Genomic DNA, 16254 nt, shown 5'->3' on the forward strand with positions numbered 1-16254 from the left:
TGGCAATTTAATCCAAAATTAAATCTGAATAATAAACAAATACCGGGTGACTATTTCTGCAACATATTTCATGGAGTCATTAATTTGTACAAAATTTGATAAAACAATTACAGAGCACTCAGAGAGCACATATCTCCACCGAAGGGGCTTGATGGATATGGAATATAAATACATCATAAAAATCCGTTCATCAATTTTTTTCCCCCTACCACCAAAAATAGGTTTTCCAGATCACCGATCCAGAACATACAATCAATCCCATCTCCAGGAGCTTATCTCTCGAGATAAAATACATGGACTGAATGAATGTTGTTGAAATATACTAACATCGTTAAGAAGTATCAACCATTATATCTCAAACAGATCCAGAATATGATGAAGGTTATTTTCAGATGCCAAAATGATGTTCTTTCAACCATTTCCCCTGAACTTTTTCAAGGAGTTTGATGGAAATTAGCTTATTATCACTAACAGCTATACCCTGCCAAAGACCTAGGAAAGTCTTCAAGATCTACAATTTGACACAGATCAATGCCAAAAGTTAATCACTTGTTCCGTGTATTATTACCCATCTTGCTTTGACATCAAACAAATACGTGGGTGATGATAATCCTTTATGATCATTTCATCACCACAGAATGAGACAATTTATAACATTTTCCAAATCTCACAGATGCATGTTTCCACTCCTATGAAGAACTCTTGATTTATTCTGCATATGGACCAACAGTAAGGGCCCACTCTATCTGACAAATATTGCCTCATGAACATCACTTGAGCCCTTCACTGTCTCACTCCTTCTTTTATCTCTCTGATCGAGCACTACTCGAGCAGCGGCGACTCATATTTAGCGAGCTTAACACCACTTTACAACTGAAAGGCTTATTAGTCTCTCTAACTCTGGCTTCTGAGTGTGTGTGTCCCTGATAATGATGAAAGGAATCTGACAGATCCCTCTGACTTCGCCAAGGTATAATTAGAGTCTGTGTAAACATAAAGAATGCCCTTTTCTGCTTCTGAAGGTTTTTTTTTTTCTCACATAAAACATCCAGTGGTCTGAGGTGCTATAAAAACCTTGAACAGCCTAAAATACCTGTCGTATGCACATTCACTTGTGTGTTAGCTTAACCAAAACTTTCTAACACTATGTTTTTGTCTTTTTCTGTGTTCCAAATGAAACAGTGACTATGGATTTGAGAGGCAGGTTGATGGGAGCTGCACGCCGGCTTTCTGGTTTGTTCCTTCAGCCACATCAAGAGATTGTCTCACAGGGGACAGCTTCCTCAATACCACCGGGTACAACACTTCATTTGTCAAGAACAAAGGGAGTTGTGGGTGCCTCTGACTTCAACTGTATAGGAAATCCACAAGCTATTCCGCACACAAAATGATACTAACTTATTCTGAGGGTGTTTTAAAGTCAAACTGAAAATGGAAAAGGCTTTTTTTTTTAACACCTGTAGTTTAGCTCTTGGTCTCATTTTTCTCTTATAAACCAACAAAATGACACAAAAATCTATTTCTTTGTATTGCTTTATCAAAATCAAACTGCCTGCTCTTCTAAAACAAAATATATTCCATCAGCCTGTACCAACCAATTTCAGACAATATCCTGGCATCCACCTATCAATCGATCATTAACTTTGCCGCAGATGATGTATTTTTGGAGGCTAACCTGGACGTTTGCATCACTATGGGCTCCCTTGACCAAAATGAATAGGGGTTTTTAGAGTCTTTGCTGAAAGTAAGCTTTCCTGAAGCTCGGGATAATTAATCATGTTGTTCAGTAAGATATTGAAGACCACTTTGATGAAATGCTAGAAATGACAAAGCTGGCATTGTGTCATGAACTAACTACAGACACATACCGTAACTAGCTTCACACCCCTTCTGTTTAATTCAGCCAGTTGTTAGCAACCGCATTTGCAAAAGCACTTAAGAATTCATAAGTGTGCTATTTACTGATGTATTTTGCACCAAAGAACAAAACGTTAACATTGTATAAACCACAGAACTTATTTCAGGAATTTCAATGAAAACCAATTCAAGAAACACACTGACTTGGAATCAAGGGAATTGGACATTCAACAATTCAAACTTATTTCTGTGTTTTAGAACTGATTCCTGCACCACTCTGTAAGTCAACGAATATGATACACAGGGTCGCTAACAAAAATGATGTGTTTGTGTGTCTCTGGCTGTTTTCCAAATCAAACTGTTTCAGTTCCCTAAATACTGTAATTGCAGGCCTGCTGAGTCAGATATATTTATATTAAGGACAGTGGAATCTGTGGCAGCTCCAGATTATGACCCCAAACTGCTTCAGCATCTCAACTGAGCACAAAAGATGGGCTTCATCTCCCTGCCATCCCATCAACGTATACCCTTGGGACCTCAGCATTATGCCACACCCTGTCTACTAGTTTTCAGCATTCAAATCAAATTCCTCCCCAAAGTTGTTGTTGTTGTTTTTTTTAATACAGGCTTTCTGTTCTGTTTCACTCAGATTAATATCACAATGCAGTAGCTAGACAATCACAATACCGTTTTAGTTGGACTTTAACCTCTAAAATAGATGACAAACAGTACATGACAATGTGCCCACACCCTTCGTCTGTTTTGTGTGACAGTCTTGAATACTTTCTCTCCCTTACACATGAATTTGTGTGTGATATGCAATATGTCTGCTTCTACACTCATATAGACCTCATTGATGCCCTTTTTTTGGGGTGAATTCCAGATACCGCAGGGCTCTATCCAACAACTGCACTGAGGGAACTCTGTTGAAGTACAGCCCCAGGCGACAGAAGTGTCCCAGTCAGGTCCCAAGGGGCCTCCAGCTTTTCACCAGTGAGGGAACAATGGTAGCAGCGCTGGGGAAGAATGTCACCTTCTTGGTCTTTCTGGAAGAGGTGCTGACTTCACTTACACAACACCACAGCAGGGTGTAATAGAACTAATAGATGAAACACCAGTTCTGTTGGGTTCAGCATTCTGTCTGTGTATTGAGATGTAGTCAGAAAACTTGAACAGAGCTCTGGCATGTTAAACAAAAATACAGCCGTGTGATTTATCTTTTGAACTTGTTCATTTACATGATGGAGACAACAGAGAGCACTTTACTAGAGGAAATATTTTGGTTTCTTTTTGAAGGGTCTTGGTTCTACGACCAGTATAACAGTGGACTTCGGTGACGGGACTGCTATATCCTACGTTAACATAAGCTCCATCGAGGACGGGGTTAAGCATATCTACAATAAAGTTGGCATCTACCAGGTTTCTGCTACAGCAAGCAACATTCTGGGCTTTGACAGGGTCGTCCTCTACCTTCACGTCTCATGTAAGTCCAAAAAAAGAACATTAGTCAACAGATGCTGCTAAAACATTTACATTTGAGACCGTCCCTTTTACCTCCATAAAAGTTGGGGATTTCTAAGAGTGGACTTAGTTTAAAGCAATACTTAATCCACAAATATACAGATTGAAGCTAATAGCTTAGCTTGAAGCTAATGGCAGCAGACTGTCAACAACAACTACAAAAAAAAGGAAATCTGTCAAAAAAATAACAAAAGGTGTTTACAAATTCAATACATGACTTCTTTTTTCCAGTTCTAGTGCAGGGGTGCTACTGAGAACGACTGAACTGCAGGGGTTTGAGTTTGTTTGTTTTTTAGCTCAAATCAAAATTTTTGCGGATTATTGCACATAAAACACATGAATTATGCTAGACAATGCACTTGAGAGTTTGTTAACTACCTTTTTCGGCAGTTGTGCTGCTGTTTTTGGCTGTCAGTCTTATTAGCGTAAAGATAAATAAACACGGCTGGCTGTCTGAATTCTGGAGTCACAAAAAGTGATGCAGGGAGGGGAAAATGTCTTCTTTTTTAAAATATTTTTTTGATTGAAGTATCACTTTAAAATGCTTTTCTATCACCACTTCTTGTTTCCTGCCATGACTTTTATTAACCTCATTGCGGTTTATGCCGTAAATGTATTATGTGCTGTGGTCTTGAGTCTTTGCCACAGCTGAGCACAAGCCCCAACAGCCTTCAACTAAACAATTGAGAGCCCCTAAAAGGAGAGAAAATACACATAAAATAACACTCACATTCACCATTCCTCTGTATCTTTAAAGTGTCTCATCAAAACTAGACTCCATCCAATATCTCTATCACAGAGGCTTGAGTATCGATCAGCCCATAACACCTGGTTGTTTGTTGTTTCCTTGTTAACAGGGAAGAGCAATGCTGGTCAGCGTGAATTCTGCTCATTAGAATGGATTCCAATGTTGACATTTTCAGGGCAGCAAAAAGCAACAAAACATCCAAACAGACTCATGAGATCTGCAGTGAAATCAGCTCTCTTTTTTTTTTTTTTTTTTGCTATTCATCTTTATGCTCAGTCATCGATGAGCTGAAATATGACCATAACAGTGGGAAAATAGAGGAAGTATGAGTTTGTATTGCTGTTTATTTTATGATTTAAAGGTCAACTTGAGCAGGTTCAGCTCTCAGCTCCGTCAGTGGCTGTCAAGAACAAAGCAGTAAACCTGACGACAGTGCTGCGGCCCAGTAATGTGGGAACTGTCACCTACTACTGGTGGTTTGACAACAGAACAGAGGTGAGCTTCTCTTTCCTTCTCTACCAGTCGCTCTGTTATCTGAACTATTGCATCACCCACTCTCTCTCTTTGCCCTCTCAGCCTGTGGTGACCCTAGATGGAGGAATGTCCTTCATCTTCTCCAAGGAGGGAAGTCACACAGTCACAGTGCAGGCTTCGGTTGGAAATACTGTCCATCAGGACCAGATGACTGTGGCAGTTTATGGTAAAATACGTGTGTTTTCGGTTCAATTTTTTTTTTTAAATCTTCTACAGCTGCTTAAGCAAGAGTAAATATGAGTTCAGGCAAGATACACACAGAGCTATACTTAATTCCCTTTTTATCCTTACTGACCCCAAAACCAATTGGGAGTGTTGACTTTTGTCCCAAAGCGGTTTGAGTCCCTGAAAGCTTCTAGTTCTATACTATAGTGCATAGTTCTATACTATATACCTTAAAGCATTTTAAACCCGTAGCACCACCTGTTCACGTCCCCGTCTGCCCATCAGTCTCTTCCCTTTCTCTCTCTCTTTATCTCAGTCCCTCTCTTTCCTTCTGAATATCTGTCTTCTTCCATTATCTGTCTTTGTCTCTGCCCCGCCCTCCTGCTTTCTTTCCCCCCAACCGGTCAAAGCAGAAGGCCGTCCCCATTGAGCCTGGATCTGCTCCACGTTCCTGCCTGGTAAAAGGAAGGTTTTCATTGTCGCTGTTGCAGGATGTGCTTGCTCATGGAGAATTGTTGGGTGTAAATTCATTGAGGGAGTGTAGTACTAGACCTGCTCTACTTGTTCAAGTGTCAAGAGATAACTTTTGTTGTGATTTGGCGCTATACAAATAAAACTGACTTGAGCTGACTTTAACAGAATTTGTTGGCGGTGAAGTCTTTCTTAATGTCATGATGAAAATATTGTATTGGATGCATGATAGCTGATCTGAGGCATCTTACATCATGATGCAAAAACAAAGGAGGTCATCAGGTCCAAGTCACAGTTCTGTCTGATTTTCAGATTATTTCCAGTCGCATGTTTTGGGTTTTTCTTCGAATTTGGATGAGTTGAACCCTGGGGTGTTTGAGTGGCGAATGGACATCGGCAGAGTGGTGAAACTCTCCATCGTACAGGTCAGTCCTTCACAATATTCATGACCAGGATCATTCAGATTCTGGAACTTAACAAGCCAGTACTACTACTGAGAAAAGAAATCACATTTGAGTGTCAGTAATATTTTTATTCTTAGTTATTCTTCATTGCTAATATATACATGTGGTCTTTTTTGACTGAGATTGTCAAAACACTGAACGTTCTGTCATGACAGTTGCTATTTTGCCATAAAAGAGCACAAAAACCTCAAGTAAAAGGATCCCAACTGTGGTTGAGTGTTTGGTTTGCCCTCACAGACACAGTGGGGATGTCAGACAGCGGCAGGTTACATAATGGACCTGGATACTGAGTATCCTACAGTAACCCGCAGTATGAAACATTCACTTTGACCTTCTGTCTTGTCAGATATTACCCCAGTTTACACTTGGAAACTGACAGGAGACCTCTGGTTATGGCATACATGCACTAAAAGCCCGGGCCTTTACTGAAGACTGTCAAATTAAACTTGCATGTTTCAGGTGATTTGTGCATTATATCTTGACAGTGAATTGTACTTAGGCGGAGGTAGTATAATGCAGAAAGCCAACACATTTACTCAATTTTACAGGCCAACCATCAGAATGATATTTAAGGGACAAAGCAGTGAATATCACCTACAATTAAAATGGATTTTAATAAGGTTTTACTATTATTATCAAAGGTCACAGGAATCAGTGAGGATCAGCTCCTGGTCACAGTGCTTCCTGGGTTACCAACTACAGGGGAGATCTTCATAGTGCCCGAGAAGAGGCAGAGAGATGGAACCATGGAGGAGAAAATGGCACACCTGGATCAGGTACTATCTGGTGAAATCACTCCAAGGGTCAATGGTAGATGTTTGATAGGGTTGGGGTTAGGGGTGGGCGATATGGCATAAATATCATATCATGATTTTTCAATAAAAAAAAAATCACGATCTTGATTTTATCCCGATTCTTTTTACATTGATTTTTGTGACTAATTTGCAAGTTTCTGGTCAGTGCAACCAAACCATTTCTGTATGTAAAACAGTCCTTCAAGAAAAAAAAAAAAATTTAGGCCAAAGAACCTTTCTGAACAGATTTTAATTCAAAATGTTGCAGTTTTGCCAACATGTGCAAAGGACGTACACATACTAAAAGTGGTTAAACAAATTCGTCGTGTTGCTATCCGACATGCGAACCGTCTTTGTGCAAACTTTGCAAATTACCTTAGTTTGCGCTTTGTCATTTGGGGAAAAGCCAAACCAATTCCATATAATGGAAGTGGAGTTTTTCTTTGCGACCAACTCCTCCGTCTGGCTTTCAGCCATGGCTCTCCATGTGGCTACCGCTCCACAAACAAGGAGGAAGGTAAGAAATTGCGTCACTGCCTGTAGTTCGCTATGATTGGTCGGTCAGGTTGACGGTGTATCTGGTGCGTCGGCGCATCAGCATAGAACTGCAATTTATAGAATGTGACATTGGGTGCCGCTCTGTTTTGAAACTTGCCGGCGGCGCCGCGCACCGTCTGCCACCCCACGTAAAGCCTGCGCACAGTAGTAGATCCCGTTTCGACACCCCGCTCAAACAGCAGAGTCGCGGAGTGCACGAGGCGCGCGAACGATCCATACGATCTCCTCACTTTGGCAGATCGTCTACACGTTCTAATCCTTCACGATCTACTATTGTCATATCGCACGCCCCTAGTTGGGGTCTTTCTGACACACTTAGGGCGCGTTTCCACTGGCTCACTTCAGCTCGGGTCGGGTGGGGTTGGGTCAATACGGCTCGGTAAGGGTGTGTTTCCACGAGCACTGGGTACCACGTCAATGTGGGTGGACTCACCGGCTGAGAGTTCCCTGGCATAATTTGTGTGTGACACAACAACAATGGACAACATGGAGGCAGCGTTTTGCCTGTTGCTCAGTCAGCAGTTTTTGCTTAAACTAAAAGTAACAGACAGGCAAGGCTTCAAGCGGTGAAACAGAACACCCAAGAAAAGAATAAAAGTCTTAACCAAGTGATTGACCAGTATTTCGCCGAGGCTAACATGATACTAAGTAGACGATGTAAGCGGGTTGGAAACCCAATCAGCATCCCACTATGTGCCCCCGCTCGGCTTGCTTGGAACCCTAGCGGAGCGGGGACCAAAATGGTAACCGTTAGTTCCGTGTTGGGACCAGTGGAAACGGGGTCAAACCAACGCGACCTGAGCCGAAGTGAGCCAGTGGAAACGTGCCCTTTGTCAACAAGTACAAGCCTGTAGCTGCAGATACACACAAACAAAAACACTAAGGCTGGGCAATATTAAATATCATCTAAATGTGGTATTGTATTTTTTTCCAAAAAAACTTCTAGAAAAAATATACATGTATACACACATACTTTATAACAATTTTGATGTGTAAATCACAATAAAATAAATTTCTGATGTTTGAATTCAAAACTTAGTTCCATCTCATTGCATTGCATTTCTCATTAACATGGAGGACTTATATAATAACCACATCAACTACATTATCTTGATTTGAGTGATTTCCCTTATATAAGAACATACCATGATATGTATTGACATGAAAACGGCTTCTGAATATCATGACATGTTTTTTTTACAGTGCTCAGCTTTAGTGAAAGTCAAATTACTCACTTTTACACCTATGACTGTAAAAGTAGTACTGTACACAGTGAAAAAGTGTATTTTGACTTTTTAGTACTCAAAAATAGGTATTTTCACTCAAACAATGTTTTGGCCTTCATCCATCACTTCTTTGTGACACAGGAATGCAGAATCAGCCAGCCACATTTTTTTAGCCTAAAGTTAAAGGTGACTGACAGCTTGCAACAGCTACAGCACACAAAACAGCAGCATAACTACCAAAGAATTTCTGTTCACAAACTCTGACCTGCATCTTCACTTTCCCTCATAGTAAGGAGATATTCAACTGTGAACTGCCAATGCAAGTGGATAAATGCAACAGCGTGACACTGGAATCAGTATAGAAATCAACATCATACAGTATTATATTTGTACCTCATGCAACTCTAGTCAAAGTAATTCATGAGATTAAAAAAAGGCCTTTACCAGGGCTTTATGTCTACAGCCTGTAGAAAACAAATCCATGACGGCAGCTCACATACTGCTCAACTTTTGTAGTGATCATCAAAGTATTACAGAGAAACACTGCCAGCACCCCCCCCCCACACACACACACACACCCACACACACACACATCAAGACCATTGACAGGTGTTCTACTACTGCACGGCATCAAGGCCGAACAAGTTATACACACAGGACTATTCATCTGTTTGTCACCTATTTTCTTACTTCGAAAATAGTGCAGTAGATAAATTTGGGGTTTTTGAGTGTCTTGAGCAGTTTCTCAATCTTTTATTTGCCTAAATATCTGGTATGGTGTCATGATACATCTTCAGCTTCAATCTCTTCTTACTCACTCGTCTTGCCAGCTCACTGTCCTTTGCTTCTGCTTCATAAAACCGTCAGCAGACTCAACAACTCATTAATTAATCACCTATACTTTCCTGCTGAGTATGAAGCCTGCATGAAAACAACTGGAAAGTAGACTGTATTATCATCATTTAAACTAAAACGTTCATTCTTTAAGCAGCATATAAGTGACGCATATCTCCACAACTCCATATCGGAAATGAAAGGGTCGCCATGCGGGCTCTCAGCTGGTTTACATTACTTAGCTAATCAGTGGCAGGTAATGTTAGCTTAAACCAACACTCGTGAAAAGCTGCAAAATTTAACTCGAGGCAAACGTCATAATGTTGTTCATCACTTCTCACTTGAAAACTAATATTCAGGATCAGAAAGTAAAATAGAATCCTGTATTTTGTTCACTTACATCAAACAACGTCGTTGCGTCACTGGTCTCCGCTAGCTTGCCATGGTAACATGATCAGGGTCAAGTAAGGGTCAAGGGGCTCGGAAATGGTATGATCCACATGGGGGGGGGGGTGAAATTAATCGCAGTAGCTTGAGTGGTTGCTGTTTCTGCGTTGTCCCACTGCATGTTTGTCAGTATTTTTAATGTAACTTTAGCTTTCAAGTGCGAAAAACAAAAGTTGCCCTCTGAAAAAGTGCAGGTGATGTTAACCCCTCCCACACACACACACAAAAACGACACCTATGGCCTATAACATAATCTCTTCTCAAAATGAGGAAACCCTACTTTTAATGAACTTCTCAGTAGGCCCCCAACTGCAAACTACAGCCAAGTGCCTAAATTTAGCTGACTTTTAAGTGTCTCTAGAGATAATGTCCTTGGAGAATATGTCTGTTACTTTGTCATAAAGCTCAACTGTTTTAACTTTATTGTTGTTTTAAGGGGAGAAGATATTTAATGATGTTTGGACGTTTTTCCCCCACCAGAAGATGATATCTTGACTGCACAATCACTCTGTTTGTGCGCTGTAATTGAAAACGGAGAACAAATACACACAGTCCCTCTCTTTCCCCTGACTTTTGGTGAAAGTTGCTACTCCTGTTCTCATTTCAAGCCTTACTCAAGTCACACAACTACTGTATATACTGTAAATGTGTATAAGGTATATAAGGTATATAACTCATGTCTTTTAAATACAAAAAACTGTTCTGTAAGAGGATACAAAGTCAAATATATTCATTTCTTTCTGTTTTGTGGGGTGTTTCAAATTTTACACACATTTTCGTAGTTTTTGTTTCCATCTAGCCGTACTTTCAGTACAATAGGAAAATCAACACTTTGGTGAAGCAGTACATCACAACAAGCTTCATGTCTGCATTCATTCTTGTTAATGTTATATTACTGTAACAGTCTACACCCCATCACCACAAAATATTGAGGTTAATTTGATGTAAATGAAAGTAGACAGGCTTTGGAATTGAAAGTCAACCAAGTTTAAAGTCTTTGCAAATGTATTTTCATCCTGCAATAAAACTGGCTGCACGCTAGGAGAGGAAATCACTATGTTACGCCACGGAAAAGGTCAGCAGGAACGAAGACTGCAGTTTTCTGTGGTAATTGGGTGAAAGCATGTTAAACTCTGCTGTGGTATTTTAAATGAACAAGGGAACAAGAGGAATGTTGCTACACTGTTAATAGCATGTAAGCTCCCTAGACACCCATCCTCTAAGTTTACTTCCTCTTGAGTCAGTTTATCACCTTAATTTTGCTGGATTCATTGTTTTATAATGGTTTCATTATGTCAAATGAAATATAGTTATTTAATAGTAACATTAGTAACTCAAAACTCAAAATATAAGCTGATTTATCTTTGTTAAACTACCCGGTCATTTTCCCCTGTTGTGTCATAGTGGTTCAAGATGTGTTAAAGTTTTTCACCTTTTTCTGAAGGTTTTTTTTTTTTTTTTTTGTTAATTGAAATGTTGAAAACAAGAAACAATGAGAGATTTGAAAAAAAAATTAAAGAACAAATAACCGAAATGCATAACATACAGTTTAATCAGTGCATCAACAAATGACTTGCATACCTGAGAAAGAGGAAAAAGGAAGTATAAACTAGTTTGATTTCATGCCTTGTCCTTTATTCATAGTATTTATATACATTTTGGATCATTTCCTCATTATTTTTCAAACACAGAGTTATTCACTGACCAATTATTTTCTCTCCTATCAACTGAAGTTATCGCACATGCACATTCATGTCAATCCCACCTGAAGGGTAATGTATCATGTTACCACTAGAGGGCAATGTCCTCTCACCCAAAATCACTACACCTGCCTCCGTCAGCATATTGCAATATTCTGAAGCATCTCCCCACATTTACCTGCTGAAATAAAGAATATATGTACATGCCATCTTTTTGGAGATTTACACTTTCATACCAAACCCATCTCTAGCCACCATGCATCATGTTTACTAAGATTTCTGCGTCTTCCTCAGCAATATCTCATCATGATCTCTCTGTTTATAGCTGTAAAATATGTAAACAAACCAATAAAACAGGGCTGTTTTAAAAAAAAAAAACTGGCAAGTCAAGCTCATCTGTGCGGGAAGACCTTGATGTATCCCAAGCAAACGTTATTGTGCTGGCTCACACTCAGTCGTGAACTAAGTTAATAGGTATTTGATTACATTGATGCATCATATAATTGGTGCCATCAAGAAAGGAGACAAACTGGGCCAGGAGGCCTGAATTGGGAATTAAAGAGACGTATTTATCTAAAGCCTGTCTGATTACCTGGCAGAAGCACACAGACAGTAGGGTAATAAATCTTCAGTTCACTCTTCTCCTCTCCAGTGAATGAGTTGAGCAGTGCGAATGCCCACACACAGGAGCATGTTTGGAGTGTATGTGTGGACACAGCTTATTAAAATGTGTAATAGATTTACTGACCCTGATATGCCACTAGAACAAAAAGTAATTATTCATACTGTGTGTAGCAGTCTAATTTTAACCAGTGGGAAGATTTTAGAAAGAGCGAGATGGAATTATTGAGGCGTGGCTAAGGACTCAAATGGGCTCTGGGAAGGCATTTTGGTCTCTTGTTAAATGACTGCCTCATCTAGGTGTGAAAAGCAGCCACACTCCAGGCACTTCAGGAAGACAAATTAAAACGGCAATTTTACGATATTAGAACATACTTTGATTTCCAATAGCTTTGCCTCACTGAACTTTTAAATCAGGGCTTTAAAAAAAAAATAACCCAGCTATATCAAAGAATCTCAAGTGAAATTGTCCCAAAAGAAGGAGCAAAACCTCATTTTTTTAAATGTCACTGCAACACCAACAGCAGAGCGCCCTTTACCTGATAGGGGTTCCATCAGCATCAAAAGCCCGCTGGCTCTGGCGTTTGTTTTTCCATGCCATATCAACATTTGCTCCTCTTTAGACGAGAGCAGAAAATTCTGATTCATAATTCAAACGGTTGGATGAAATGACTGCAGTTGAAATATTGATGATGGTGGAATATTGCCGTGCAGCCGCCGCTAACAGTCCTCTCTCTGCTCTGTCACTCCTCTTCCTCATAGCTTTCTCAGGTTCTGCAAAGTGCTCTGAACCAGGAACTCATCCAGTTCACACTCAAGCCAGGAGTGCAGGTGAACGTCTACGCCGCACGTCTGTCTCCGGGTGAGTCGGCTGAACACCTGCTGGAACTAAACGGCTGTCTGGTCCATTTTTAGGTAAAGATGCATGATTCAGGTGTTCAGAGAATATCAGAATATTCTGGATTCTGCATCTGAATTGCTTAGTCACATAAAAGAAAAAATGGGAGAAAGAGCAGGAAATGGAAATATACCAAGGCAACATGTTGGAGATGTGAACCAGCTAAACTTGTCCACATGTTCTGGACAGAATGAAAAGATTAATGGATCGAATCTTTAAAAACCTCTTCATCCATTTGTAACAAGGACATAGAAGCAAGCGTTTTATGGCCACCAGAAGAAGCACAGCCGAACCAAAGAGAGGTAATAGCCTTTTCCTCACTTCTAGCCTGGCGTCCAATACTGCTCAGTTTGGATAAATGCTAGGGAGAAGAGGTGATGTCACACGTCAAATTGGAGCCCCTTACTTTTACCCAAAAAGTAGACGGAGCCATGAGCCTTTTCATGTTCTTCCCAAACACTTCTGTGTTTTTCTTTTTCTTTTTCCTTTAATTATATCCTACTTGTTTTTATTGTGTATTTGTGTGGTCTCTGTGATACAGAGGCCTTTATTTTGTCCTGAAAATGAAAGGAAAAAAACTTTTATCACTCATAAAATAACTGACGGCCACAGTAGTCTGTCTGCAAACATCTTATGGTTCAACGAATAAACACTTTGAATAGTAATAATATGAGACACAGCTGCGTGATCCAGGTTAGAGATGAAAATGAAGAGGAGGAAGTGCTGATTAGCTCTTTCAGATGACAATTACAGCTTTAATCTTGTATTATATTTATGAAGATATGAGACAAAATGCGCTTTTGTCTTCATTTGTCATCGATTTACCGTCTGTCTTTCACAGCTCCTCTGGTGGACAGCAGTGACAGCAGCCACAGCAGCACTGCGGTTATAATGCTGGTGTCAGTCGTGCTGATGGGCTTGGCTGTCTTTTTGATATACAAATTTAAACGGTACAGTATACTGGGTGTAATATATCACAACTGCATGTAGAGCTGTTTTTCAGATCATAAAAGACAGATGTTTTATTTGCGTGTGCATTTTTAAAGTCGGCCCCATTATCTACAAGTAAGCACCTCACTGCTGAACTCCTAAAACTTTCCAGAAGTATTTAGGTGCCATATATCTGAGTTATGGACAATGGTGACACAATAATAGCTGGAGGAATAAGACAGTTCCCCTCTGTCTCAATCTGCAGAATATTACAGGCAATGACAGTCTAATCAATTCTCCCAGAGTGCTGAAATGGGTGTCAGAGTCCCGCAGTTATCAATATTCATCTGTCTGACAATGTGAGAGTTGACCTTTTGGAAATGCTAAACACAGCCATTCAAGGTGAGGCATACTTTGCAGAATGGCAGGAAAGGTTGAGGAGATAAGTCCTGAGACAACATATATTATACAGTGAGGGACATACAGTAAATAGCATCCTCGACTGCAGCTTACCCACGCCAGTCATACAGTAAGAAACGCTCGAGCTCTTCAGTCCAATTTGACTCATGAAGTAAAACATGACTGGAGTTTAATTTCCAGCAATCCTGACGACTATATTAAGAAATCAGCTGCACAACAAAAATCTGCTTCAAAAGTCACGGCAACAGCCGCAGAGCAAACTCACAAGGGGGGAGAAATTAGAAATGCAAGATGTTAGTTTTACGCAGAATTGGGGGTGCATCTGAGGGGATGAAAAATTGATTGAACTGAGGTGAACAATATGAAAGTGAGAGTGCAATGCCCAGTGGAACGCAAAGTGCCCCAGTTCCCAGCTTTCAAGCAATCCTCTCCCATCCTTAACAGTTAAAAATAGACTGTGACACATTATGTTTAGTGAAAGCATTAGTGAAACAGACTTGATGGCAGGTCTCCATTCACTCCCCCCCACCCCACCCCCCCACAAATTCTTCTTTTTTCTTACCCTCCGCACAACCTCCAGGAAGATTCCAGGAATCAACACATACACAGCAGAGCAGCCTGACAAAGAACAAGAGGTCATCCCGACGGTGACCTCCATAGCGGTCCCAAACCCTGAGGGAGGTAAGCTGACCGCGCTGGAACACGTGGATGTACAGCTGGATTCAAAAAGTAAGCGTTGCAGTGGTTCAGATTGTTTTCGGTTTATGTTGGGTTTCTTCATGCAGTCTCCTGTTACTAATCAAATCACTCAGTTGGTGGTTGATGGTTTTAGATGTCACATAATCACTATCTGACCTGAACAGATAAAATTTTAAAACAGCGAACAGGTAGAAAAATAGCCCCTCAGAGCTCGTAATTAAAACTGTAGAATAACTTAGAGGGTCACTTCACTAACATTACACCACCCCCCACCCTCTCCAAAAACACATTTTCTCACTTACCTTGTGGTTGCTTGCCATTCAGACATGTCTCCATCATCAATCTGTGGTATCATAAATGAAAAGGTTGACGGGAATAGAATTTTTTTGGGGGGAGGGGGCCATCCTCAATTTCTCATTTATGCTCACTTGATGGGATTTTTTTTTTTTTTTTTTGCCATTCTCAACAAAGAGTAATGTTCTGATGTAGTGATCATTTGTCACATGACAGCCTTTTCAGTTCAGAGACAAGAAGAAGCAGTTTCTGCTGTCTTCGTCTCCAGACAGGGTGGCCAATTAAAAAAAAAAATGAAGACCTCTTCATTGTTTTCTCATAGTTGGACAAAGTAACTGGATTTATTTCTGCACAAACAACTGTCAGCATCAACTTATGGCAAAACTATGCATTGCATCACCCGGTTTATTTGTTCCAAACTGGGAATATGAACAAGACACGTTTTTGCTTTTGCCTCGTAACAACCATGGAGGTAAAAAGAAATGATCCATCCATGTAAAAACTTTACACATCCATGCTAACAACAAGCTCACAATGGAATCGCTTGGCTTCCTGTTAGATTTTTTTTTTTAGAATGAGGCTCTTAAAAACCAGCTCTGGCAAAAACCATAATATCAAAGTGTTTTCTGCATTTGTTCTGAAGGCAACATCACTGCACTGGATGTTAGTTTGTATAAACTTTTGAACAGGCTAAACATTGGTGTAGAAATTAGTCTTAAAACCCAGAAGAATGTTAGCATTTTTGAACAACTGGGCTCAAATTGTGAGTTTTTAGAATGATTGAGCCTGAAATAAGGTCTGCAGTTTAATGTTTTGTTCTACGGAATAAAATACACCAGTAAATACCTCACTTATGAATTTCGAAGCGTTTATTTTTAATGTGTCTATGTTAAATTTTTGCTAACAAGTGGCTAAGCTAGGCTGCGGACGTAACCACAACAAAGGAAGCAGAAGCGCGAAGCCAACCTTAGCTTTGTTGTTCTAACGATCGCATTCACACTTCAACGATCGTAAATTGACATTAATATGTGGAGATTACCAAACAAAATCGAATGTGTAAGTTTTATAAACTT

At 40.1% G+C, this 16254-nt stretch overlaps 1 protein-coding gene across 3 annotated transcripts in view; it reads left to right on the plus strand.

Moving 5' to 3' along the window:
- LOC147247407 (VPS10 domain-containing receptor SorCS1-like) overlaps nucleotides 1–16254 on the plus strand; it is a 51436-nt gene that overhangs the window by 32137 nt on the left and 3045 nt on the right. Inside the window, exons 17-27 of one of the 3 annotated variants that reach the window (XM_086180799.1) lie at nucleotides 1183–1296; nucleotides 2741–2912; nucleotides 3154–3340; nucleotides 4488–4621; nucleotides 4703–4826; nucleotides 5609–5721; nucleotides 6402–6536; nucleotides 12703–12802; nucleotides 13084–13140; nucleotides 13680–13788; nucleotides 14769–14917. In XM_086180799.1, the coding sequence (XP_086036925.1) occupies nucleotides 1183–1296; nucleotides 2741–2912; nucleotides 3154–3340; nucleotides 4488–4621; nucleotides 4703–4826; nucleotides 5609–5721; nucleotides 6402–6536; nucleotides 12703–12802; nucleotides 13084–13140; nucleotides 13680–13788; nucleotides 14769–14917 (1394 nt within the window). The remainder of the gene's footprint in view (nucleotides 1–1182; nucleotides 1297–2740; nucleotides 2913–3153; nucleotides 3341–4487; nucleotides 4622–4702; nucleotides 4827–5608; nucleotides 5722–6401; nucleotides 6537–12702; nucleotides 12803–13083; nucleotides 13141–13679; nucleotides 13789–14768; nucleotides 14918–16254) is intronic. The other 2 variants (XM_086180800.1, XM_086180801.1) reach the window with 2 other exon arrangements.

The sequence above is a fragment of the Aulostomus chinensis genome, chromosome 16 (assembly GCF_037954235.1).
Source record: "Aulostomus chinensis isolate RoL2024-O1b breed Wild chromosome 16, RoL_Achi_v1.0, whole genome shotgun sequence".
Taxonomy (NCBI): Eukaryota; Metazoa; Chordata; class Actinopteri; order Syngnathiformes; family Aulostomidae; genus Aulostomus; species Aulostomus chinensis.